The 25,400-nt window shown below is 30.2% G+C and overlaps 1 protein-coding gene across 2 annotated transcripts in view; it reads left to right on the top strand.

The window, feature by feature from the left end:
- LOC129218505 (uncharacterized) overlaps positions 1-4,194 on the top strand; it is a 62,710-nt gene extending 58,516 nt beyond the window's left edge. For both annotated transcript variants that reach the window (XM_054852793.1, XM_054852792.1), the window contains 2 exons: positions 909-963; positions 3,481-4,194. In XM_054852793.1, coding sequence (XP_054708768.1) covers positions 909-963; positions 3,481-3,545 — 120 coding nt within the window. In that variant the 3' untranslated portion in view covers positions 3,546-4,194. The remainder of the gene's footprint in view (positions 1-908; positions 964-3,480) is intronic.
- Positions 4,195-25,400: the final 21,206 nt, after the last annotated feature.

Raw genomic sequence — 25,400 nt, 5'->3', positions numbered from 1 at the left:
ATATTTTTATAAATGATTTGAAATTCACATTCAGAGTATACATGGTTTGTACAAAATTGTGTGCATACTTAGTATATCATTCATGAAATAATTGAGAAGTGATAGAAAAAAAGTTAATTTTCAAGTGCTTGCAAAACTTTTGAAAAACAGTGCTTGAATGTAATTATCTTCACTCGCATCATGAAAAATACCTTCCCATGTTTGAGATTTTAATCTTAAAAATATTTTGATATTTTTCCCATTTGGGAGTAATTTTTTCATATGCTACTTTAGATTAACTTATTTTGTTAAATAACTTATAAATATGTTTATGAAAGTATGCCAACATTCATCACGGAAAATTGCTTCCATGGTTTCAGATTTCTATCCTTTTCATCTTGTAAATATTTTTCTATAGTTGACCAAATTTTGTATTTGGAATGTAATATTTTGTATAGCTGAAAGCAGGGTTCGCTGATATATATCACGATATATACCCAATATTTATTTTGAAAATATGATATTTTGATATTTTCAATACTTATTTTTTCAACTATAGTATTTTCAGCATAAAAATTATATTAATCATAGTAATATTGTTCATTTATTTATTATTAAAAATAACCAAAAAGTTACGTGCTATATTTTTATGATGTATTAACGCATCATTAATATAATAAAGTAATATAATGTAATCCTTTTTTACTTGTGTTTTATATTCATAAAGTTATATTTATAAAAATTAGTTCTTACATTAAATAAAGAATCTTTATTATTCCAGACTCAATATAAAGGAAATTACTCCTTAGTTAATGGATAAAATTTTTCGTATTTACATTGTATATCTTTGTTGACCCAAGCAAGCTCATTAATGTAATGCTTTTCCACAACTTTTTTACTAAAAATTGATATTTTGTTTTTCATTGAAGGATCCAAACAACAAACAATTTGCCATTGTTGATGAAGAACTATACCGAGTATTTGGTAAGTTGTAATTGTTTTATTTTTTGTATTTCAAGTCTACATACCTGACATTGCTGTAACAATAGTTGAGGGTTAGACATGGATTTTTTTGAAATTTCTATGAAGTACTAAAATTGCATTAAAGTTTCGCTGTTTTGATCTGAAAGTTGGAAAACATTTTTTTGAGGAAATTTTCGAAATCAGTACCGGTACATTTAGGTAATTTAGAGTTATTCTAGTCCACTTTAAAAATTTTAGTATATTCGTACTTTAAAGAAAATTAGAATTTGTGCTGCACTCTGCTGGCAAGGTTATTAAATCAGTCTTCTACTCTTTATTTTAGAAAATAAGTTCGTAAATCTATATAGCAAATTATTAAATGTAACAAATCTCCAAGTTACTGTTTAAAAGCTATCAATTTGAAGTTGTTGAAATCCTACTAATATTTAATACTTATTAACTTTATACTTGCTTATCTGCACTTAATTCTGTATGTATGGTGAATTTCTCACCATCTGCATTATTCAACGATGTACAGTTAAATTTCTATCTAACTTCTTATCGAAATTTTCTTAACATTGAACCCCCACTAAATCTTGCATGTTCATTACATTGAAAAATAGTTTCTGTATATCAAGGAAATCTATATATATATTTTTTTTTTCAAGGCATTGGAAATCTTTATTCCATTTTACAGTTTGGTAAAGGTCACTATAAACCTCACTTGCAAGTTGGGTTGAGGGATGAACAGATCGGTTGTTCTGTTCTAGAAAATTCTTAAATTCCTCCAAGGTCACTTCAAAGTGTTTTTGTTGCAACCTTAAGCTATAGTAAACTCAGTTTCTTGCCATTCTTTTTTTATGTAACAGTTTTTTCCTTATTCCTAATTCTATCAGGAATTTTAATTTCTGGAAAAATTTAGGGGATTTTAAAATTTTCTCCTAATATCAAGGAAAATTATAGTTTACAGTTGCCAAACCAGCTAACCTTTGTAGTTTTCTTTGAAATTTCCATTGAGCAAAAGAAATATTGTTTTTTCTAAACAAAACTAGTTAAAAGAAAAATGAAATTAGAAAAAATAACAATGTATTTTTGTGTAGTCAGTTTTGTATTGTCTGCTATTCTGGAAATAGTAAGTGGAATGCAAAACCAGCTACAAATGTTAAAAGATTGCCACTAAATTACAGGTTAAAAAATTATTTAAATACAGAATAAAACTTTCCAAAAAAAGAAAGTTTAAAAAATCAATATTAATGCTCGCACTTGTTTCAGGGTTACAAGAATTTTTCCCCATTTTTGTGTGAAAAAGGGAGTTATGTATGAAAGGCACCAGACTATTCAAACATTACTTGTTGCCTGTAGCGAAATGTTTTTTTATCCATTACTACTTTTTGCAGCAATGAAATAATTCAGAAATAAGTCTGCTATTATTTTTGCAAATTTTGTGCTGCATTAATGTTGTTATCCTTTACATTTAAGGGAAAGTCATGATTGTAAAATCAGTGAAATTTTTGGAGCTCGGAGAATTAACAGGGAACTTTATCTCTTGTTACCACCATGTATAAAGCCATATCTTTGCAGTCCATGTTAGTCAGTAGAAAATTGGAATTGTTGGCTTGGCAACCCTCAGCAGACTATTTTTTCCTTTTGTTCCCAATCATAGAAACATGAAAAAGAATACTGAAAAGTGCGGGAGACAGGGTGTTGCACGCTTTTAGCGAGTTTTTTTTTTTTTTTTTTTTGGGAGAAAAGTCGAACAAAGCGGGTGAGACGGAGAGGGCGTGTCGACGGGAGTACTGCACTGTAGGCTTTTGAGGGTTTACATTGCAGGTGTGAATTCTGAGCTGTATAGACAGTTTTATGATATTGAAAAAAGAATGTCTAAAAATTTGAATTTTGCAATATCTTGGTTACAAATTTGAATTTTGCAATTGCTTTTTCATACTATTGTACAATAAAATACTTCAACCTTATATGCCCAAATTATGATCTTTTCAGAAAACTTGTTTAAAATTTTTTACACTTTTGCTTGATTGATTCAAATAAGCAGCAGTCACTTTAAAAAATACTCTCTCAATATTTATGTTTTTTATTTTCATTCTTCCTACGTATAACATTTTATGTAATGTAATAAAATATGAATAAAAATTATGACCAGATGAATTTTTAAGATTCTTGCTTGGTGTTGGAATAATGTTGGTTTTTCTGGTATTAAAGTTTATAAACATACCTGCCAACTCTACTGGTTTTCCGCGAGATTCCTAACTTTTGATCATTTCTCTTGATTGTGTATAAGATGTAAGGAACGTTTGGTTGTACTAAGAAGGATAATAAAAAGTTTCTTTATTTAATATCCAACAATGAAAAGTATGTCGTAAACATCTACTGGATTTTTTGATAATCTACTGGATTTTTTCCCAGTAGTTGTTGGCAGGCATGTTATAAATTTTTTTAATACTTCCTCCTAGGACTCATTGCTACTAGAAAAATAGAAATATGTTGAGGTATTCATATTAGTTTTTCTTTGTTATGTTCCAGGGAGGCATCGCATTCGTCTGTTCGGAATGATGAAATATTTGAAGCACCATATCAAAGATATTTAAATGCATTGGAATGCATTTTTCATATGGATTCAAGAGTAAATTACATAGCAGAACCCAAGTATGGACTACTTTTGTTGCCATTTATTTGCATATTGCATGAGCTTTAGTGACCATTGATCTATAGGTCGCTGGGAAATATTCTTATACTAACTGTACTACAGATGTATAATGCTGTTAAAGGATTGTCTTGTGTACTGCTATGTAACATTTCCAAGTTGACGGAGTCATGGTTTGACTCATCACCATGTTTTCAATCTCATATGTAAATTTTTTCAAACACTTGTGCTTGATATTTTTGATGTACTTTTTAAAAAGTATTGATGAAATTACTGTATACTTTTGTTCCTTTAAGTATATAGCTATATTTACTTGACAATTTCATTTTATACGAATATATTTATGTATACATATGTTTTGTGAGGTTTTTAAACTAGCAGAATTTATATGATATTTTCCCTTTAATTTTGTTTTATGTTTGCATCCTCTCCTGGATGCAGTTTTACTTTTTGGTTTTATTTGAATTTTATTCTCAATTTTAGTGGAGCTTCGCAAGAAATATTTTTCAGAATTTATCTGATATCTTCCCTTTAATTTTAAATTTTATGTTTGCATCCTCTCCTTGGTGAATTTTTAATTTTTGGTTTCGCTGAACTTTAGTGGAGCTTCATAATATTTTGCAAAATTTATCAGATATCTGCCCTTTAATTTTAAGTTTTATGAATGCATTTTTACTTTTTGATTTCATTTGAATTTTATTCCCAACTTTAGTGGAACTTTACAAGAAATATTTTGCAGAATTTATTATATCTTCCCTTTCGTTTTAAGTTTTATGGATGCATTTTTGGTTTTGTTGGAATTTTATTCTCAACTTTTGTAGAGTCTCACAAGAAATATTTTTCAGAATTTATAATTTTAAGTTTTATTAGCATCCTCTCCTTGATGCATTTTTACTTTTTGATTTTGTTTGAATTTTATTCTGAACTTTAGTGGAGCTACACAATATTTTGCAGAATTTACCAGATATCTGCCCTTTAATTTTAAGTTTTATGGATGCATTTTTACTTTTTGATTTAGTGTGAATTTTATTCTCAACTTTAGTGGAGCTTCGCAAGAAATATTTTGCAGAATTTATCAGATATCTGCCCTCTAATTTTAAGTTTTTTGGATGCATTTTTACTCTTTGGTTTTGTTTGAATTTTATTTTCAACTTTTGTGGAGTCTCACAAAAAATATTTTTCAGAATTTATAATTTTAAGTTCTATGTTAGCATCTTCATGATGCATTTTTACTTTTTGATTTCGTTTGAATTTTATTCTCAACTTTAGTGGAGCTTCACAAAAAGTATTTTGCAGAATTTACCAGATATCTGACCTTTAATTTTAAGTTTTATGGATGCATTTTTACTTTTTGATTTAGTGTGAATTTTATTCTCAACTTTAGTGGAGCTTCGCAAGAAATATTTTGCATAATTTATCAGATATCTGCCCTTTAATTTTAAGTTTTATGGATGCATTTTTACTTTTTGATTTAGTGTGAATTTTATTCTCAACTTTAGTGGAGCTTCACAAGAAATATTTTGCAGAATTTATCAGATATCTTCCCTTTAATTTTATAAGTTTTATGTTTGCATCCTCTCCTGGAGCCTCACAAGAAATATTTTAATCAGCTATGTAATGCTATTCCAACTTTAAAATAAGTCATTTAACACTCAAAAGTTGATAAAATTGTTAATATTTTGAAATCAAAATAATTAAATGCTTATTTATGTAAAGCAATTTTTAAATATATTTTTGAAAAAGAAAAAAAAAAACTTTTTTTACACTTGTGTAAATTTTAAATATTTTATTTGCGTTTCTGTTGGAATATTAAATTTCTATTTTTAAAAAAGTAAGCAGAAATTTTACTAGAGTAAATATATCTCGTTTTCATGTCACTCTTGCATATTTTAATAACTGCTTTGACTTTTGTTAAGTACATGTATGAAAAATTTCTGCATGGTTTACTTCAATGTCTTGGTGAATTATTTGCTAGCAGATATGTAAATAATCTTTTAAATGTAGCTTGAAAATTTTGCATTTTTTAAGGAAAAAAGTTTAACTTTTTTAACTGACTGTTTTCTGCTTTTCACTGTAATTAAATATGGATCTTTTTTACGATGTCATATTCATGCGATTAAAATCGTTTCATTGTGTTCTGTTTGACAGAAACATATGCAAGAAAATTCCTTATAATTGTCTTGTTTTTTTACTTTTCATTTTACTTTATGCTAATTCATTAAGTGTACTCAACTGGAGATTAATAAATAATCTGTATTATATACTGTCTTCTAGAATTGTGACTCTATATCTACTTACATACACACATTGAAATATTTCTAAAATAGCCATCTAGTTCACCTGGAATTTTTTCTGGGAGGAGGTGATTGTTTAGTTTAGGACCTTTTGGAGTTCAAGTTTTAAACAACATTACGAACTAGAATTGGTAATCCTAAACTTGGTCCAATTGTGCTGCTGTATACCAGCTATCTCAACTCCCTTTCGTTGTAAAAAATCTCTTGTTAGGCAGTAATACACTTTTTGGGAAGTTGAGAATTCTTCATGAGCTTACCATTTAGTTAATAACTGAATTTTTAAAATATTGGCTGGATTGCAAATATTTTAGATTTTAATGCCAATTTTTCTTTTATTAAAAAATGGTTGATATCACTAAAATATTGAGTTATTTTCTATCAAACAAATGAAACATTCTCTATCGATATCCTCACAACCAGCTGTGTAAATATTTACTAATTATTCATTAAAATAATGCTTAAATATATATATGCCACTTGAAGATATGTCACAATTTTGATTGCCAATTTTATTTCGCAAACTTGGCAACACAGCTAGATAATGTAGGTGCATGCCGTGCGCGGATACATCCGCTGCGGGCCCGCGCCTCTCCCGATAACCGTTCAGGTTCTCATTCTTTACTTCTAATTTGTTTTTTTTAAATTAATATTGTTTATGGCATACCTAGATAATATAGAAAGAAGCAGAAACATTCGCTTCTGTAAACCAATATTTGCTGCTAATGCGAATACATTCATTTCGGACTCTCGATAATCGTTAGTAAAAATTACTTACATGTTAATCTTTCCTTTTCTGCTATTCATCAAGTGGTACTGATCAATTCTTTTCATGTGGGCGTGACTTTGTGCTAAATTTTTTGGAAGTGCACTTTCTGCCGATGCGGTGTTTACGATCGACATTTTTTATTATTGCCCCGATTTTAGTCCAACTGTTTTAACGAAACAGTACAGAAAAAGATACTAACACATTCTGATGAAATTATATATTATCCACCAGTGAATTAAATGCTTTAATTACAGTAAACTAGACTTCGAAAAGTGCGGGAGAAGTCGAAATCCCTGTTCGCGAATTTTTTGTATAGTTTATTACTTCTTTATAAGAAATGTAAGGAAGCAAAAACAAAACTGGTGTTAATCTTAGTAAAGAATAAAAATTTTGAAAAAATAGAACCAACTTCAAAATTGCTCTAAAAAGCATTTTATTCTTTAAACACCATCGATAATACTTTTAAACATAATTTTTGAAGTTGGTGCAAAAACAAAAAGTAAAATCCAGCGTAACCATGCTTCATTCAGATTTTTTTCAAAAAATCATCCAAAGTTAGAAATGAAACATATCGCTACTCAAATATGCTTTTATCAATGCATAATGTATGTGGTAGTGAAGAAACTGACCCGGCTTAATTTTATAGTTGTAGTTGAGTTATCACTGTAAATAATTTTATCTATTATTTTTGCGCCAACTTCAAAAATTATGTTTAAAAGTATCGATGGTGTTTGAAGAATAAATTTATTTTTCACTTTTTAGAGCAATTTTGAAGTCTGTTCTTTTTTTTTTGTTCAAATTTTTTTTCTTTCAATCGTTTTAGTGTGAAAGTATTTCAGAAATAGTAAGAAGTTAACACATCATGAAACTTCACATTTTTTTTTCATAAAAATGCACCATACTAAAAAAAACTATAAGCACGCCTTAAACTTTAAGCAACTGTCACTAAACATTTATCTTTGTTCCTCTCTGAAATTCATTTATGTGTTAATTTAGCTATAACTATTTAAATATTACGTTTTCCCAAACTAATTTACATTTCACAGCATACAAGTTGCTTGTGATGCAATTTTGTATCTTCTTACTTAGCCCAGATCATCTGTTATTGGCATAGATGATAACGTTAAAAATACCACTATAGTTAAGGCAAACCTAACCTGGTAGCACTGTGAAGGCTAAGCAGATCCTAATTACTGCATTACCTCGCTTCCAGGTTAGGTTTACCCTCACTAAATAGGGCAATGACATTGATGAAACTTGATGCTTACTTCAGAGAAACCTTCATTTGAAATTATCCCTGCAATTGCTATTAATATTACTGTTGTACGGCACCAAACTTTTGTAACAATGGGTTTTATATTTAATCATTTAATAGGGATATGGCATGCAATTTACTGTTTTTTTGGCCGTAACTTTTTTCTAAAGAACAAATATGGTGAAACAAAGTAATGGGACCCAAGTTGAGCCATTCCCTATCCATTAAAAAAAATAATCGTCAAAATCGGTTTACTAGGTGACACCTGCCACCTCCTTGAAGTCTGTTAAAAAGTGACAGATAGCAGGAATTCGAAAAAACGTACCATTTTTTAGAAAATTGCGAAAACGACCTTTTTTTGTACAGAAATATGATTATTGTACATTCTAGACCGTAAACATGACTACAAAATTTAATTTTCTTTGTAGAGTTAATTCGCGAAATAAAGGAGGTCATTCCACGTCAAGTGATTCAAAATTTCAGAAATTTTTTTCATTCGCATTTTTGTATTTCTTTGCAATTTGGCATAGCAATTGTACCCTTCAAGGTAATCAAAATTCCAGACTTTTAGATTTTATCTCTTATTTTTTATTTATGAGACTGATTTTTGAAAAAACCCTCTTTCTTTTCATGGATGCTTGAATATAAAATGTATAATACCACGACACTAAATATGGATAGAAAGTTTTGGTAATAAGCATTTTAAAGTACATTAGTTGCTGTTTAATATGATATGCAACATTACTAATTTTGTAAAAATTTTCATTTTTAAAAATTTAAATTTTAGAAAACATAATGAATTTTATTTTAAAAATCCCACAAGTTTTTGTGCATTTCATCTTCACTTGTGCATTTTTTTTTCTTTTTTAAATTTTGATAACAGTTTTGAAAAAAAATAAATAAAAAGTGGTGGTGCAGCGAAGGGGAGGGGGCTTACAAATATACAAATTTATCCCAGCTCATATCAAGCATAGTCATGTTTACTTACTACTCACTAGACCATAACTAGTAAGAGAACCCCATATTTAACTAAGTTGAATCTGAAAAATATCATTATTTCTTAAGTCAAATTTTATTCAAAAATTCATGAAAATATGATCCCATTGAGATCCTAACTTGAAATTTTACACAAAAATTTTTGGGAATTTAAAAAAAAATCATTTTATGCTTTCTGAGAAGTTTAAATTTTTAAAAACGAAATTTATTTTAAAATTAGTCATGTTGCGTATCACATTAAACAGCAACTAATGTACTTTAAAATGCTTTTCACCAAATCTTTTTATCTATAAGTCGTTTCCCGCTACAACGCGATTCGACTTACACGAAATGGCTATTACGCGGATTTTTCACGAGCGACGAATTTTAGAGCTGAATCTTACTTTGACAGTGAATTGAGTGAACTTGTTTTGACATAAAAGTCAAAATAAAAAGATAACCGTAAAAGTTAAGAACTTAGTTTCAATATTGAAGCTTGTAGAGCAGTCTAGCAAAGTAAATATTATGAAAATGGAAGTTGCTCTTGTATTGTGGATTAATAAAGATTAGTCAGAGGATATGTTGCCACAAATTGAAACGTTATCAAAGAAAAGACGAAGCAACCGTAATTAAAAATGTATCGGATAAGAATAACAATCTGATCATGAAGCATAAATCATCAGTATCTTCATTTTTTAAATCATAAATATTGTTACTGTATCTACTGTACAGTACTATTTTAGTGCATCATTTTAATTTTACTACATGCTGTGCGTACCATGTTGGTTTTATTTTATGTCTTTCATTCCCATTGGACACTCATTTTGTGCATCTTAAAGTATTTCATGTTGAATAAGTTTTTTTTTTTTTTTTTTTTTTAATGTAGTAAAAGTTCAATTCCTTATGCAAGAAAATGTAGTGTATGGTTAAGGAATGCTTTAGAGCAGTTTGATGGGTGTTTATAAGTGTGCAAAAGTATTTTGTATGCTTTAAAAAAATTGTATGCATATATTTTTTCCACAACGCGAAATTTCGACTTACGCGAGGAGTCTTGGAACGCATCCCTCACGTAAAGCATTGGTTTCCTAGGAGGGAATCGCCGAGAGGAAAACTTGATTCTTCTGCGCATGCGCTCCCGAGCAAAATCGGCGTTGTGAGTGGCACGCCGGAATCACTTGACTTTGATTTGAGCGTCACGCCGAGGAGCGACGTCAAAGCTCGGTGATTTCGCTTCTAGGAAACCAGGGCTTAAGTCGGGGCTCGACTGTATTAGGTGCTGAGTTATCGTCCATTTCATGTTCAAGCCTCCATGAAAATAAAAAAATTATTAAATAAAAACAAAAAACCCGACTGCGCAAAAACCAAAAAAAAAAAATAAAAAGAAAAATGTATAAGCCCAATAGTTTAAAATGTTATTAAGTACTACTGAATAACTACACCGTTGAAATAGTTTTATAACCGTACACAGATAGGACAAATCATAAATTCAAAAGCAGAATAGGAGAATCAACAGTCGAGGCCCATTCCTTTCTGATTCAAGGAACCCCGGTAAAAATTGAACAGTGTTGCACACAGTGTGCAATACCCAATTTGCGCTGATCCCGAACTGACAAAATATGGCAACTGGTTGTTGATATGGTGAATTTTGATTACTGTCATGTGTTTAGTGACACTCCCAAGGTTAAGACAAATCGATTGACGTAAGAATTACCAAAATTGGCCAAGGCGTTTAGCCTGTAGAACGCCACAAAGGAACAGACTATATACAGGGTGGTTATAATTAAAGTTACCCTGTTTAGACCCCTCTAGTGGCCGTTCTACACATCGGATTTCGATGAAACTTGGAATATAGACCATGGGGAGCAGGATTATACAATATAAAAAATAGTTCAAAAATCGACGATAGGGGGCGCTCTACACACGTAAAACATCTGGCAACAACCACCGATGCATTATGCAAATTAAATGAGCTTTAAAAAGGCAGAAGTCCACACTCATCTTCATCACGATGACTTCGGAAAAGAAAGAGCGAACCTTACTGATCAAGGTCTTCTATCAGAAGGATAGTAATCTTACTGCAGCACTGCGTGAATATCGAAGGTTGAAACGCATACGGAAAAGGCCCATGTCAAAGTAATCCTTGAAAAACATCGGGTCTATGGTGAAAGCATACGGACGGTACCTGAATTAAAGGATAGCAAGGAGCGATGTTCATGCTATTGATAGAGTAACCCTTCGTGAAACTATGGCTCACGCTATAACACGTTTTGAACACGTGATTGACGCAGATGGAATGCACATTAACCCCAATCCTGTAAATAAAATCGATTTTGTGACACAGTCTCCGTTTTATTTGATACATGCGCCCTTTTCTACCCTGGTGGTAGATTTTTGAACTAATTTTTTTTATTGTATAATCCTGCTCCCCATTGTCTATATAATATATATTCCAAGTTTCATCGAAATCCGATGTGTAGAACAGTCGCTAAAAGGTGTAAACAGGGTAACTTTAACTATAACCACCCTGTACATAGACTTATAACCACATTACCCTCCTTTGCGCCGCGCACGCGCAGTCGGGTAATAAAAAACGAGTTTTTTTCTTTTTTTTTTAAATCAAAGTCTCATAAATAAAAGAGATAAAAATCTAAAAAATTGGACTTTTGTTTACCTTAAACTTTACAACCGATCAGCCAAATTTCAAAGAAATACAAAAATGTAAAGAGATAAATTGGATCACTTGACATGGAATGACCCAGGGGTAAAACGCTCGCAATTTTTGGAGAAAAATCGAGAATCTATTTCAACGCGAGATTTCTTTTTTTCTTTAAACGTTGTGGGATAGTGCCATACGCAAGAATATACTATAAATTCTTTCCTTTAAATATGCTTTTTGATGGGTATTTTCTACTCTGATATACCAAGGATGAGTTATCATCGTTTTAAAGTGCGGCGTTTCTGAACATTTTAAATTTTTTAGACACTTTTTTCGGAATGTGGCGATAATGCCGATGCGGCTTTTCTCCCATATTTTCCCCCCTTTTTTTATGTCGTAGACAATTATTAGCTTGCAGATAATTTTGAGTTGTGTGCGCAGATACTTTATATTTTTATCTGACTATGCTTAGCAATATATTGTCAAGCTTTGTCAGTCTCCGTTTTTTTCGCCAACGTGGTTAAATATAGCCCAGTTAGAAACAAATTGGGGTGCCAAATTCCGAGTTTTTTTTTTTTTTTTTTTTTGGTGATATTAGACAAATTCTGGTCGAATCAGCGTTTAAATTTGCAAAGGGCCAATTACTATAATTTTTCAAAATTGAGAGTTGTTGGGCATACCAAAATATTTGGTTATACGAAAATATATTGCACGGCAAATCTGCTAATCATTCATAAGATGTATTATAAGTCATTAATGAGAAATTCTGCAGTCTTAACATTTTAAGTATTAGCATGTTTTTGTTCAGACGAAAAGAAATTACAAAACGGCTAACTCAACAAGCGCAAATTCGTTGAAAGTTTAACACTTCCCTGAAACATCAGTGTTGCCAACTACTCCGCATTTTGCGGAGTTGTGCTGCAAAAATGGCGAAACTCCGCAAAGAAGTTCTTTTGCTCAGCATTTCCAGTCTGAACGTTTTCAAGCTTAAATTTTGCCATTTTATCGTAACAAACATGTAAATATGGGAAAGGAAAGATGCTTATACTTAAAGATTCAAATCGTGTTCAAAGCTATTTTATTAATTTAAAAATAATTATTTTTATACTAGTACTTAAAGCTCTAAAACAATTTTAGATATGTAGTTTTAGTTATTTTTATACAAAATACCGAACTGCTCCGCAAAATTTTAAATTGCTCCTCAAAATCAGCACAGATGCTCCTCAAATTATTCCTTCAAGGTTGGCAACCCTGAAACATGCTGCCCCTACATCTTTTTTTTTTAACTTAGCTTTTGACCAGAAGGTTGCTAGTTTTTTAGCATCTAAAATTAAAATGACCAATAACTGCATAGAGGCAAATAACTATCATTTACCGGCAGTTTAAAAATATTGCTTTGAATCTGAATGCACATTTGTTGATGATATTAAGTTATTGAGTAATAGCACGCTCAAGGTTACATTCAGTGTGTTTATGACTTAAGCAACATTTGCAATTTTTTTAGAACTCCAAAAAATATCAAAAATATCATCTTTCTTGCCAATTCTTAAATATACTGCAAAATAGTTACAATGTCTTAGTTGCAGATTTCATACACACTTACTAATGAATGATTTCCAATCCTCGAATATTTTAGAACTTACAAATCTAAGTCCCGTGTGGCCACATTTCTTCACCACCGTTCTTTGCGATATTTTATTACGAAAGTTCATGAGTTTATGAACCCATTTTTCACAATTTAATGCATTAACCAAAATTCGTACGTCAGTATGTCACGAGATTTTTTTTTTTTTTTTAATACACTAAGACTTTCGAGGCAAATTTAAAAAAAAAAAAATGACAAAACCTTCAATATTCTCAATTGTTTATTTCCCATTAATTTTTATACCTTCCAATTCAGAATAAAAGCAGAAATCCAAAGAGATAGAACGGGTCAGTAAAGGGCAGGGGTACAAGCTGTCTTAAAAGTCCTCAACTTTCATTTTTATTCCATATTAGCGATGAAAAAGAAAATTCAACCTCAAAATCAACTTTTCATGATGATATGCCTATATTTTAGGGTAATATAAACTCGGTAGACCGTAAAAATTTTCCCTAAAAATGAATGAAAAATCTATGTCACTGATGACTTTTTTCTGGAGAAAGGGGGGGGGGGGGGTGCAGCTAACCAAAGCACATGCTCAGTATGATGCTGTTAGTTTTACTTTTTAATTCTTGCAGTCATTCCTCTTCTGCAAAAAAGATATTAAAGTTAAATAATAAAGAAAATAAAAACAGTTGTGCTGCAGAAGAATTAGAGTAGGGGAATAGGATATGATATTTCTGCTTTTCTCTCTTGAAATGTATGAAAACCATAGGGGGGGGGGGATATTCTCTCTCTCAAATTGCAGTTCTGTGGTAGAGGGGAAGAGTGAAAGGTATCATAGTTTATTGAAATAAAATACATACAATATGTTGAGTTCAAACACAAAAATAAACACTTGGTTCAAAAAATATATTGAGCAAATTTTAAATGGGCTCTCGCCAAATAGGAAGTAATGTTTATTTTTATTGTAGGGAAATGTGGGGCAAAGTGGAATAGTTACGATGACTGAGCTTTTTCAAAATGAAATTGGAAAATTGTTTTGGAAATTATGGTACAAAAGAAGGAACATAGCATTTTGTAATAAAACTTGCTTTAAAACATAATTTTTGGTAGTAAATTTGCACCTTCAAATAAAAGTTGAATTTTTTTCCCCTTTTTTTTCATGGGGCAAAGTAAAAAATTAAATATTTCTGTAATGAAATATTTTTTATTCAATTATAAAAAATACTTTTGATCAAATGAATCAGTAAATAAAAGTTTGAAACAATAAAAAAACAATAAATGAATAATTAATAAATGCATGAAGAAAAATAAAGTGAATGAATAGAAAATAAACATACGTGAATTACTAAATGAAGAAATGCACATGAATATGTACGTGAGTAAACAAAATAATCTATTTCGCTTTGCCGCATTCACCTTACCCTGCATGTAATTAATTGTACAAAATATTTCCAATGCAAATAAGCTCAATATTAAATAAATAAGTACAGCATCGAATATTAGAAGGTGTAATTAATATTTAAAATAATTTCAAAATCTTTAACAATTTTAACAGCTAAAAAAAATTTTTGACTTACAACAAATAATACAAAATGAGTATCAATTTTTGAATTCAATTTCAACTCAATTTTTGAAAAGCCTGTCATATGCTTTAATTTTCGGCTGAATTTTTTTCTCGACTGGAATGGAATACATGTGCTTCTACAGAGTTAAAATATTACCAGGTTGGGGGAACTAAAAGCGGAGTAAATATTTCACTTTGCCCCACATTACCTACTTATCTTGTGTTGTGGTCTGGGCAACAGCTTGTCCTTCCAATCTGTAGAATCTCAGTTTGCTTTGTGTTTCTGTTCAGTGAAATTGGATTATTTCTTCACATGTTTTTAAATTTAGTCTGCAACTTTTTTCTTTGATAATTGTATAGTAATTTCTTTAATAAAATTGCTATGGAAAACGAAATTTTTTGGAAAAAACAGACAGAAATGGATGTAAGTCCCGTGCAGTAAAGGATGAATTTAAAGCATTTTGTTCTGTTTGTACATAATCTTTTAATGAATAGTGTTAGCAAGTCCAGTCCTCACTTTTTGCGGAGGAAGACTGGACGATCTTACCGCTCTTACCGACAGAGGACAATAAGACTGAACAAAAATACCTTCAGTGTGGGAGTGGGGGGGGGGGGGAATCTTCATCTTGTAGATGAAAATTTGTTTCGATTGATTGTAGAAAAATGTATTAAGTGGACTCTCTGAAGAAGGGCAACGTAAAATCTGGAATATTACAACATTATCAGTATAGCCTTTTTCAGGGACCAGCAGAAATGGATGTCGGGAACGGGATAGCAAACGAAACGGACAACGTAAAATCAGTTTTTAAATTGCACCTTTATATTAACACAGAATCAAATCGAAAGATAAAATATTTCTACTTCATGTGTCACTACTGTATTTTTCAAGATTTAAATTATCAAAACTTTATATTTGTTGTCCTAAAATTTTTAAACTCACTCCGACCCCTGGTAAAGGTCAAAATATCAAAGGGAACCCAAAAATCATCTGGTTGGGACTCAGCTCCCCCCTTCCCCCATTATTGAAATTCGTTACAATTTTTATGTGAACATTGCTTTTATGCTGGCAAAACGTCATAAGCTGCAATAGAAAACATATCTTCAGAAATCGTTGCTAAATATATTTAAAAACTGTACTACTTTTTTTCTCCTCATAATATGGTCAAAAATTTCCGGTAGAACAAATGTAATGACTTAATAAAAAATTACCGTAATGAAAATACAAAAACTCAATTACTATTTTTAAATACTGAGCAATAAACGAACTAGTTTATGAAACAATATATTATGAACTAAAATGTATTTTGAATTTCACTTCAATAAATACCAGCTTATGTAATGTAAATGTTATAATGTTGTTAAAATAGTTAAATTAGTAAAAGTAACTCATATAGGCAAAATTTCAATTAAGTGATTTATCAAAAGGGAACCCACCTTATCATTAGAGACATGAGAAACGCTTCTAAAGACTTTGGCTTCAAAGAATTTTCGAGGAAGAGCCTCAGAAGTCATGTCTTCAGCTTCCAAACATCCCCCCCCCCCCCCCCCCTCCGAGTTTATAAGTGCCAGGCGCTACCACTGTGTTGTTAATATAACTACAAAGAAGGATACAAATATTTTTACTGTTGTTCAAATTATTTTAGTTAGTGTAGTTGTACTTATTGGTTACAACAATATTAAATGGTAAATTAAATTTTCATCATTAGATAGTATGGGTAAGAGACAGAAGTGGCAGTTCTTTTCTTCATGTATTAAAAAAAAAAAAACTGGTAGTTAACACCGTTTTATTATAAAGACATACAATATTATCACTAGTAAACTGTATAAGTTTACTTCATTCACAGTTTATTTGTACAAACAGTTTACAAAGGAAAAATTGATGTACAGTTCTCTCTCTTCCTATATTCTGGCATCAATGAGCGACACGGTCATTCACAACTTTTTCATGAAACATACATATAAATTAAACACAGCAGTTCTAAATATTTATGCAAATTTTGCATAGATTTGTTAGCTACGGAGCTCTTTATATATATATTTGAGAACAATATTTTGTAATGTGTACTTTATTCACAAAGTAATAAATTAACATTGAAAAATTATACACAAATAAAATATACATGAAGTTACTTGGCCAGCCAAAACCAGTATAAAATAAAACTGGCACAGAACACAATACACACAAACATTTGAAAGCATGTTTCCTGACTTATTTTTTAAAATATGTAAAATCTAAACTAAGTACCAATATTGCATAAAAATTTCACTGGCATAAATAATAGTTCAAACAAACAAATTTCTTAAATTTTTTTTAGGAAAGTACAGATATAGAGCATATAATTTAGATGTAAACACAATTTTATCCACAAAAAAAAAAAAAAAGATCAATCCTTTTTGAACAAATCCTAAATGCTAGACATTTGATCCTTTTTACTATGCATGGCACTTTTTTCTTAAAAAAAAAAAAAAAAAAAAAAAAAGAAAATAAAGGAAAAAAAGATTGGATACAGAAGAACAACTTTACTTTGAAAATCCTTTGCAACACCGTTGAATTTCTTTGTATAGTTTTTATAACATCACAATGTTTCTGAGAAGATACAAAGAGTTTCTGGGTGTATAAAAGACAAACTCTGTCTCTCCCTCTTTTTTTAAAAGAACTTAAAGGATGATAAAACACTGATTGTGTGATGAGTGTCTACTTACAGCAAGTAAACTAAGGCAGTGGATTCTTCCATGGGTACACTTTTTTTTTTTGACATTCACTTCAAAATTTTTACTTTCTAAATGATCTTCAGTGTGCTCTATGACTCAGGAAAATTCATTGTGGCAACCCTCAAAGTTCTTTCTTCTTTCTCCAAGAACTGATGCAATGTTACAGCAAATAAGCATTTCTCTGAATACCCATAAAGCATTGGGCTCATATGTAGCCGGATATTTTTCCAACAAACACAGTGGTGGGTTTAGGGGTTGTTGAAAAAACACATAGAACATTTTGATCCAAGCTGCATTGCCCGCCCTAGTATAGATGAAAGGACTTATGACCCCCCCCCCCCCTTTAACACACACATGCACATAAAAATTGCAATTGTGCCACTCAAGGAACATCAGAAACTCATTTGCAATTAATAACTAGTAGCTACCAGTAACTCCTAATCATTAAATGTATATTATTTAATATATTGACAAAAAAATAAAAATTAAAAACAGAAGGGAGGAGAGGAAGTTTATCAAATCTTCTTATTATTACATCAAATTGAAAACTATGGTACTTTTGAATAACTAAAATTGGTTTTTTGATGGGTTGGTTGTTGTCTTTTTTTAATGATATCTAAGCTTTTTTTTTTTTTTCAAAGTAATTATGTGAAAAATTTAACTTAATATGATTTATTATATCGCTTATTATTTCTGTTTAAGAAACACTGAAAATCAATAAACTAGTTCAAATGCATTACTTAAACACCACTGTTCAGTTCTAAATGTAATGCAACATTTCAGCCTGCAAATTATATGCAATTAATGAATGGTTCAATCTGCTTAAAAACATAGGGGGAAACATGTGAAATGATAGATATCATGTCTTATTATTTCTTTGCTGTCAAAAATCTTAGCAAGGCATGAGTCTAGTATTAATAAAATTAAGAGTCATATTAGAAAATTGCACTAACTGCTTGCATGCCACTGAAGTCATTTTGTAGTCTCTCTTATTTATTAGCATTTAATATGTGATATAGCATGTCAAAGTAATAACTCTTTATGGTTAATTGTCATTATTCTTAGATGAGTCTTTATGCTCAATTGACATCACTGTAAAAACTGCCAATCATTATAGCTAAAAAAGAATTTTTGATAACTATGATTATCAAAAATGTATAATGTCATTATCTTACAGCTTCAATTATGGTTAGATTAATGAAACTCGTGATGTTGCGAGAAAAGCCAAATCAAGCGGAAAAACTACAATATTTGAAGATAAATATCAATTTCAAAATAATCATATCTCTAAATTAATATGCAAGTGCTTCTGAATATAAAAGCCATCTGAAAACTTACAATGGGATGTAATCTACATGCCACAAGAAAAGGCTTTCATGCAAAAAACAAAACGAAGAAACAACGGAATAAATAAAAACATGTTTCATGGACAAGGAATAGCCAAGTACATGTGAAGTATGCTCAATAATTCATTAAGCGTGAAAATCTGGTTGTTAGTTGCTAGTATTTATCACAAGTACAGGAGATAGCAGAATTTGTTTTTTTCGCCTTCCAGCTCACATCCCAATGGTGGAGATGACTGGTAATGCCATTTTTTATGGTTAATCAAGATTCATTCCTATGTGGTCTAGTGGTTAGCACCAGTTTTTCATTCAGACAAACCAGGCTTGATAACCAGCAAGTGAAGAATTGAACACTTCTCCAGCAGAGTATGAGGCATAGCATCTTAATCCTAAGGATTAACACTGTTTGTTTTAATGTTTCCTATTGTGTGTTAAAATTTCAGAATATGAATTTTTAAGCCATAGCTTTACAATTCTTATCTTTGTCTTTTTGTGCATGCTAACAGTTAAGCATACAATTATTGCTGCATTGTAAAATGAAATAAGCCATTTTAAGAAAGAAATGTTAAAAAACTAAGAGGGAGAGTTGTCATAATCAAAGAACTATCTTGGCATTTAACATAAAACTAACGAATTTAAAAATTGCCTTAGACAGTATAGCTTAGAGAACTGTATGATTAAAAAATTAATAATACTTACAAATAAATACAAGAAAGAAATCATTAGAGTAATATGATTACACTAGGCTCACATTATAGGAGTACTTTTGAAAAGCTTTTTCTTAAAAGTTTAATGAAAGGGGAAAGTAAAAAAAGAAACCTGAAGATAGCAGAACACTTGTTTTTTGCAACTACCAACTTCTACATATTATCCATGCTTTAAACTCTTATTATATAATTCAAAAGATCATTCACTAGCCCAGGTATTTAGATTCCAATGTAAATTTCGTAAAGTAAAAATGTCTTAATAATTACAAATAAAATGCATATTTGCTATATCATAGTTTTTCACTTTTGCTTCTATATTGAATTTGCTATGTCTAAACTTTGAATTTCTCTTGCATTTCATGAATATATAGCAACAATCAAGTTCAGATTTTTCATGACATAACCAATGGAAAGCACATTTTTTTTTTACATTTTAAATCAGCGTTTACTCTTAGTAATATTTTAGCGGATTACAGAATTAAATCAAATTTTTAAAAGTTAAAAATGATGAGTAACAAAACAAGTACAATACAATGTGAATAACACAAGACATGAATTCAGAAAGAAAATATGAAAAGACAATAGCTCTCATAAGGGACAAAAAAAAATCCAAGAAAAAAGAAAATGATTTTTTCTATATTCAATTTGACATGTCCGAACTTTGAATATCACTTGCATTGCATCTATATATAGCAAAAATCAAGTTCAGATTTTTCATGACATAACCAATGGAAAAAGCACAATTTTTTCACATTTTAATTCAGTTTTTATGTTTAGTAATATTTGAGCAGAGTACAGAATTGAATAAAAAATTTTAAAAGTTAAAAATGATGAGTTACAAAACAAGTACATTACAATATGGGTAACACAAAAGATGAATGCAGAAAGAAAATATGAGAACGCAATAGCTCTTACAAGGGACAAAAAAAAAAAAAAAAATAATAATAATAATAAAATAAAATTCGTTGATAATCCATTTGTACTTTTGTATATGTGCACTTTTCAATGAATCTAACTTAAAATTACTTCACAGCATGGCACTTCTTTTTCACTTGATAACATTTTAAACCATAATTTTGACTATTAGGAGTTTGATTTTTCCTTAATCATGGAAAGCAAGTTCATAACAGCTTTCTCAGCTACGTTTTTATGGAAATACAATGCTTGAATGAGAAATTTACATTTTGTTTTTTCCATATCAAGGAAATTCATTAATAAAAAATTAAAATGTTAATATAAATGAAATATACCTGAAAAGCAAAATGACTAAAAATTAAACACTATGCATAAGAGTAATTGCAAATACTGTCAGCCCCACTTTATCGGGAAATGAATAAATGAATATCCCTTTCATACGCAACCAAATATTTCCCTCTAGACGCAGTGTGAAAGATCCTCTCTTAATGGAATATTTTCCCCGGATAATCGAATAATTTTAATCAGCTTTCTCAAATATTTTTGCTGATATTTTTTTTTTTTTGAAATAAATTTAGAAAAACTGACACAAAAATATGAAGTAATAGTTTGGCCCGACAACAAATGAGAAAAACAACATGAATTCCATCTAAACATTCCTACTATTCTATCAAATTTCTTTGGTCTTTGCCATTAAAAAAAGATAGCGCAGTCGAGAATTAAATTAAATAACACTAAGAAATATACACATTTTAGAGAATAATAAATTAATTAAAATTGAATGTAAAACATGGTAAACGAGGAGGGGGGAAAAGGAAGTTAGAAAATGTGTTCCCGAAAGACCTTGAACAAACTATCCACTATTACGGACATTTTCAAAAAATAACGTTGTGAAAAAAGATAGCAAAATAAAGATTGTAAGTTACTTTTTTTTAATTTCATGTGTACTTGAAATTAATTATGAAAATATTTTCCCCTTTATTTAACTTAATTAAAAACTTTTTACCAATAATGTTAATTATTCCCTTTATATAGCTATTGATTTATTATTATTATGTTTTAAGACAAATGTTGTCAATTTAGAAATGTAAAGAACACTTCCCCGGCTTAATCTAACACCCCACTTAATGGAATAATATTGCTTAGAACTCACAATATTCGATTAAACAGGGCCGACAGTATATTCCTTTTTTTTTAAAGCATTCTCTTTCTCAAGAGTATTTTATACCCCAAAGAATACAGATGTATTTCTTCAGTATTTTCTTGAATCACTTAAAAATCAAAATACAATCACAAACAAAAAAGTATCATTAACATACAAGTGACTGCACTAAGCCTGGGTTTTGGGCTATTGGGAGGGGGGCTTGTCTGAACCAAAATGTAACTTTTCATTTTCCAAAAAAAAACTGAAATTTTGGAGATGACGGGCCTGAACTGCTCAAAGTGGTTTGGAAACATAACAAGATTGCTCAAAGTTTCATTAAGACCAGTTAACTTAACCTGCATAAGGCTAAAAATAATCATAAGATAGTATGAACATCACATTTTAATTGGATACTTATTTCATGAAGAATAGAAAACTTCAATTTAAACGATTTATAATGTTTTTCAAAACTAGCATATACTTGGCTTTTATTTTTCACCACACAGATGTTGTATAACAACTTCCATTAATTTTTTCTTCCTTACACAAGTTGACATGTTCTTTCTTTTATTTTTTAAAGAGTTAGCTTCAAATATCAAAGTAAGTAGATGAATTTCAACATAATATATGTTTTAGATATTAAAGTAACTGGCCATGAACATTTGACAAAGAAAGTACTATCATACTTTCTAAATAATTAGTTGATGTACAAATTAGTTGATGTACACAATGTGGGTAACCTTAACTACAATTTAATTAGCTTGAAACTTTTTTACATGGTTTTTCAAAACATCTTGATTCACATAAAGTTATGTGGAGATTTGACTTTGACAGTAATGACATTGAATTTAAAAAAAAAGACAAAAGCAGAATGAAATCATAATTTTAAGCAATTACTTAATTGCAAAATTTTGATTGCTAAGCAAAGAAAAATTAATAAACATCTATAATAAACTACACAATTATTAATACACTATGAAAAACTTGTGCAATGTACTAATAGAGATTTACTGCAACACCAAAATTTAAGAGTCATCTGAAATGAACATATGCATGTAATACATGCATTCATTCATTATATATAGTGTGTTTATAAAAAATATGCATTCAAACATTCATTTCTAGAAACATGAAGATGCCTGAAGTATATGATAAGGTATGCAAAATCATTTTAATACTTATTTTCTGTTCATAGATGCTAAGAAACCTTACTCTTTGCGATCCAGCTACACCTGCTTTTATCATTACGAACACTTTCATTTAAGACAATTTTTGAAACATCAATTCACTGAGAAATGGTTAGGTAGTCTATTTTTGCTTAATATAAGCTGAGAGAAACCTAATATTTTTTTACGAATCAGAAGTTAAAAACAACGGAAGTTTAGAACTCGCTTAACATACTAGGAGCTACTTCATATCTGTTATGCAGTTGAAAATAACTGTTTAATAAAAAAATAACTGTTCACGCAGAATATAGTATTTTTACACAAAGCCTAAATTGGTTTTTGCTACATAATGAACATTTATAGCATAAAATAAAAGAGATCCAACCCATTTTCAACTGATATACATACTTGAACATAACAAATGGTAAACATGAAAGTGAAAAAAAGTAATAAACTAAGCACCGGTTTCAAGGTTTCCAGAGAAAACATTTTACGTGAAAAAATTAAAATTCTTATGTCAATGATACCAAAATAAACCTCCTAAGAAAGGCAGGCATATCACAAAAAAATTTAATTTTGTATAAATCATTTTACTAGATATTTGTCTTTCACCTCTTTAATGATTACTCTTTGGTTTTAGTTGTTGATATATATGTTATACATTCTTATTTAGGTAAATATAGCATGCATTTAGCTATGCTGTAAAATCTACATGAAGTGCTGAGAAAGATCCATTTCGCTTAAGAAATCTAAGAAACATTTCAAAAACTAGATAAGGTGTTTATCTCAACTTGCTCCTCATTGAGATTTGAACACATGCCCATAGTAAGGGAGCATAGTGCTCTGCCACCTGTGCTATTGAGAGGTGGGAAGACTTAGGACTTAACTTAGGAATTAAGAATTTTTAAATGCAATGGATGTAGCTAAACCAATTGCAATATTTTTTTTTAAAAACTATCTAGTAAAAACTCAACATACTGGTCAGACTAAATGGAATAGCTAAGCCCATAAACATGTCTCTGACATACATACTTATCAAGTAGAAAATAGATACAGCTATTTTGCAAATGTGTTATCAATAAGGGTTGCCCAAATGAAAAGTGGACAAGTTGAATAATATTTTTAATGTAAATCAAAAGAAATCATGGGTGTTGAAGCACAGGTACCAGCATTGCAGCAGCAGGCCGATGCCTTCGCTGTAGAAAGAACAGAGCCGATTCCTGAGGAAGTCCTGCATGGCTTCCTTCACTTCATTGTCTGAATGGAAACCTTTCCCCTGTAATGCTCTCTTAAGTGGCCCAAAGATGTGGAAGTCACAGGTTGACAAGTTCAGACTTTATGGGAGTGCTCCAAAACTTCGACAGAAAATTCGCTTAGGGTCGTCTGGGTTTCTTGGGATGATCTTTGTGAATGATAGCGTGAACCGTTCCTTTACTCAGTTTGAGTTCGTCACTGATTTCACGGGTATTTTAATCTTTCGATTAGCTCGGATCATTTCATTAACAACAATGGAATCATTGGTGATCACGATGTTTGCTTGGCCCAGTCTTGGCAGATCTGATGTTGTTCGCCGCCCCTTTAACCCCGTATTGCTGCGCTTTCCGATCTGGATGCATGCATGGATAACACTTTCCTTTTGTACAATTTCCTGTACTGTAAAAAGGTTTAACCGCTGAACGGCATTTGAGATGCATACCTCATACTACCCTTTACATACTTGTGCAGTGACGCTCTAATTGAATCATTGATTCTGATGTTATTGCACTTGTCCACTTTTCATTTGGGCAACCCTTATATTTTTTTTAGATACATACTAGTTTAATGATGACTTTTTGTATTTTATAATTTAGATACAGCTTCTAGATTTGGATACAAGAGAGCATAATAACTTTTTTTTAAAATACTTGTTTTATCTTAAAATTGAAATATGTCAATCTTGCTTGGGAAGGCTGAAAACATCAGAATGACCAAAGACTTGGCACAAAAGCATTTTCTATTTCCACAATTAATGTTTTTAATAAAAAGTTTTCAAAAATAATTATTACAATTCTTTCTTAAGCACAAGATTGTGAAAATTAAAATAATAAAAAAAAATTTACAGAATTAAATATTCTAGTTTGAGAATGAAACCTATCATTGCTAATCTAATTTGTATAAGTTTTTTTTTTTTTTTTTTTGAGGGTTTAAACTATTTCTATGAAATATTACATTTGTTGGGTAAAAATAACCATATTCAATTCTTGGAAAAAACGTGCACTTGGGTTAGTGATGGTTCATCAATCCATGCACAGTCAACTCTCGATAAATCAAAGTCCAAGGGACCAACTAAAACCTTCAAGTTACTAGTAGTAGTTTAAGTTATGGGAAGTTCCTATAGTTTTCTGTAGAGTTTGAGATCTAATAAAAGCTTCGAGATAATGAAATATTCGAGCTAAGAGACTTTGAATTATTGAGAGTTGACTGTTCTAATCTCGTATGAAAAACAATGTATGAAAATGATACACAAAAAGTATTTAGTCATTTCAAGTTTTTCTTTTCGTTTGCAATTAAATGTTAATAATTCTGAGAGAAGGATGTTTCAAAAACTCCAAATTTTAAAAAGGATACATTTTAAAATTGTGGTTAATCTGGAAAAATTTTTTTTTTTAGAAAAAAATATGTTAAGATCAACATAGACCATAATTTTGATATTCTGACAAAACTAAATTTTGTCA

Source organism: Uloborus diversus, chromosome 3, assembly GCF_026930045.1.
Source record: "Uloborus diversus isolate 005 chromosome 3, Udiv.v.3.1, whole genome shotgun sequence".
Taxonomy (NCBI): Eukaryota; Metazoa; Arthropoda; class Arachnida; order Araneae; family Uloboridae; genus Uloborus; species Uloborus diversus.
The sequence above is the reverse complement of the archived record's forward strand: the minus strand, read 5'-3'. Positions and strand labels throughout refer to the sequence as shown.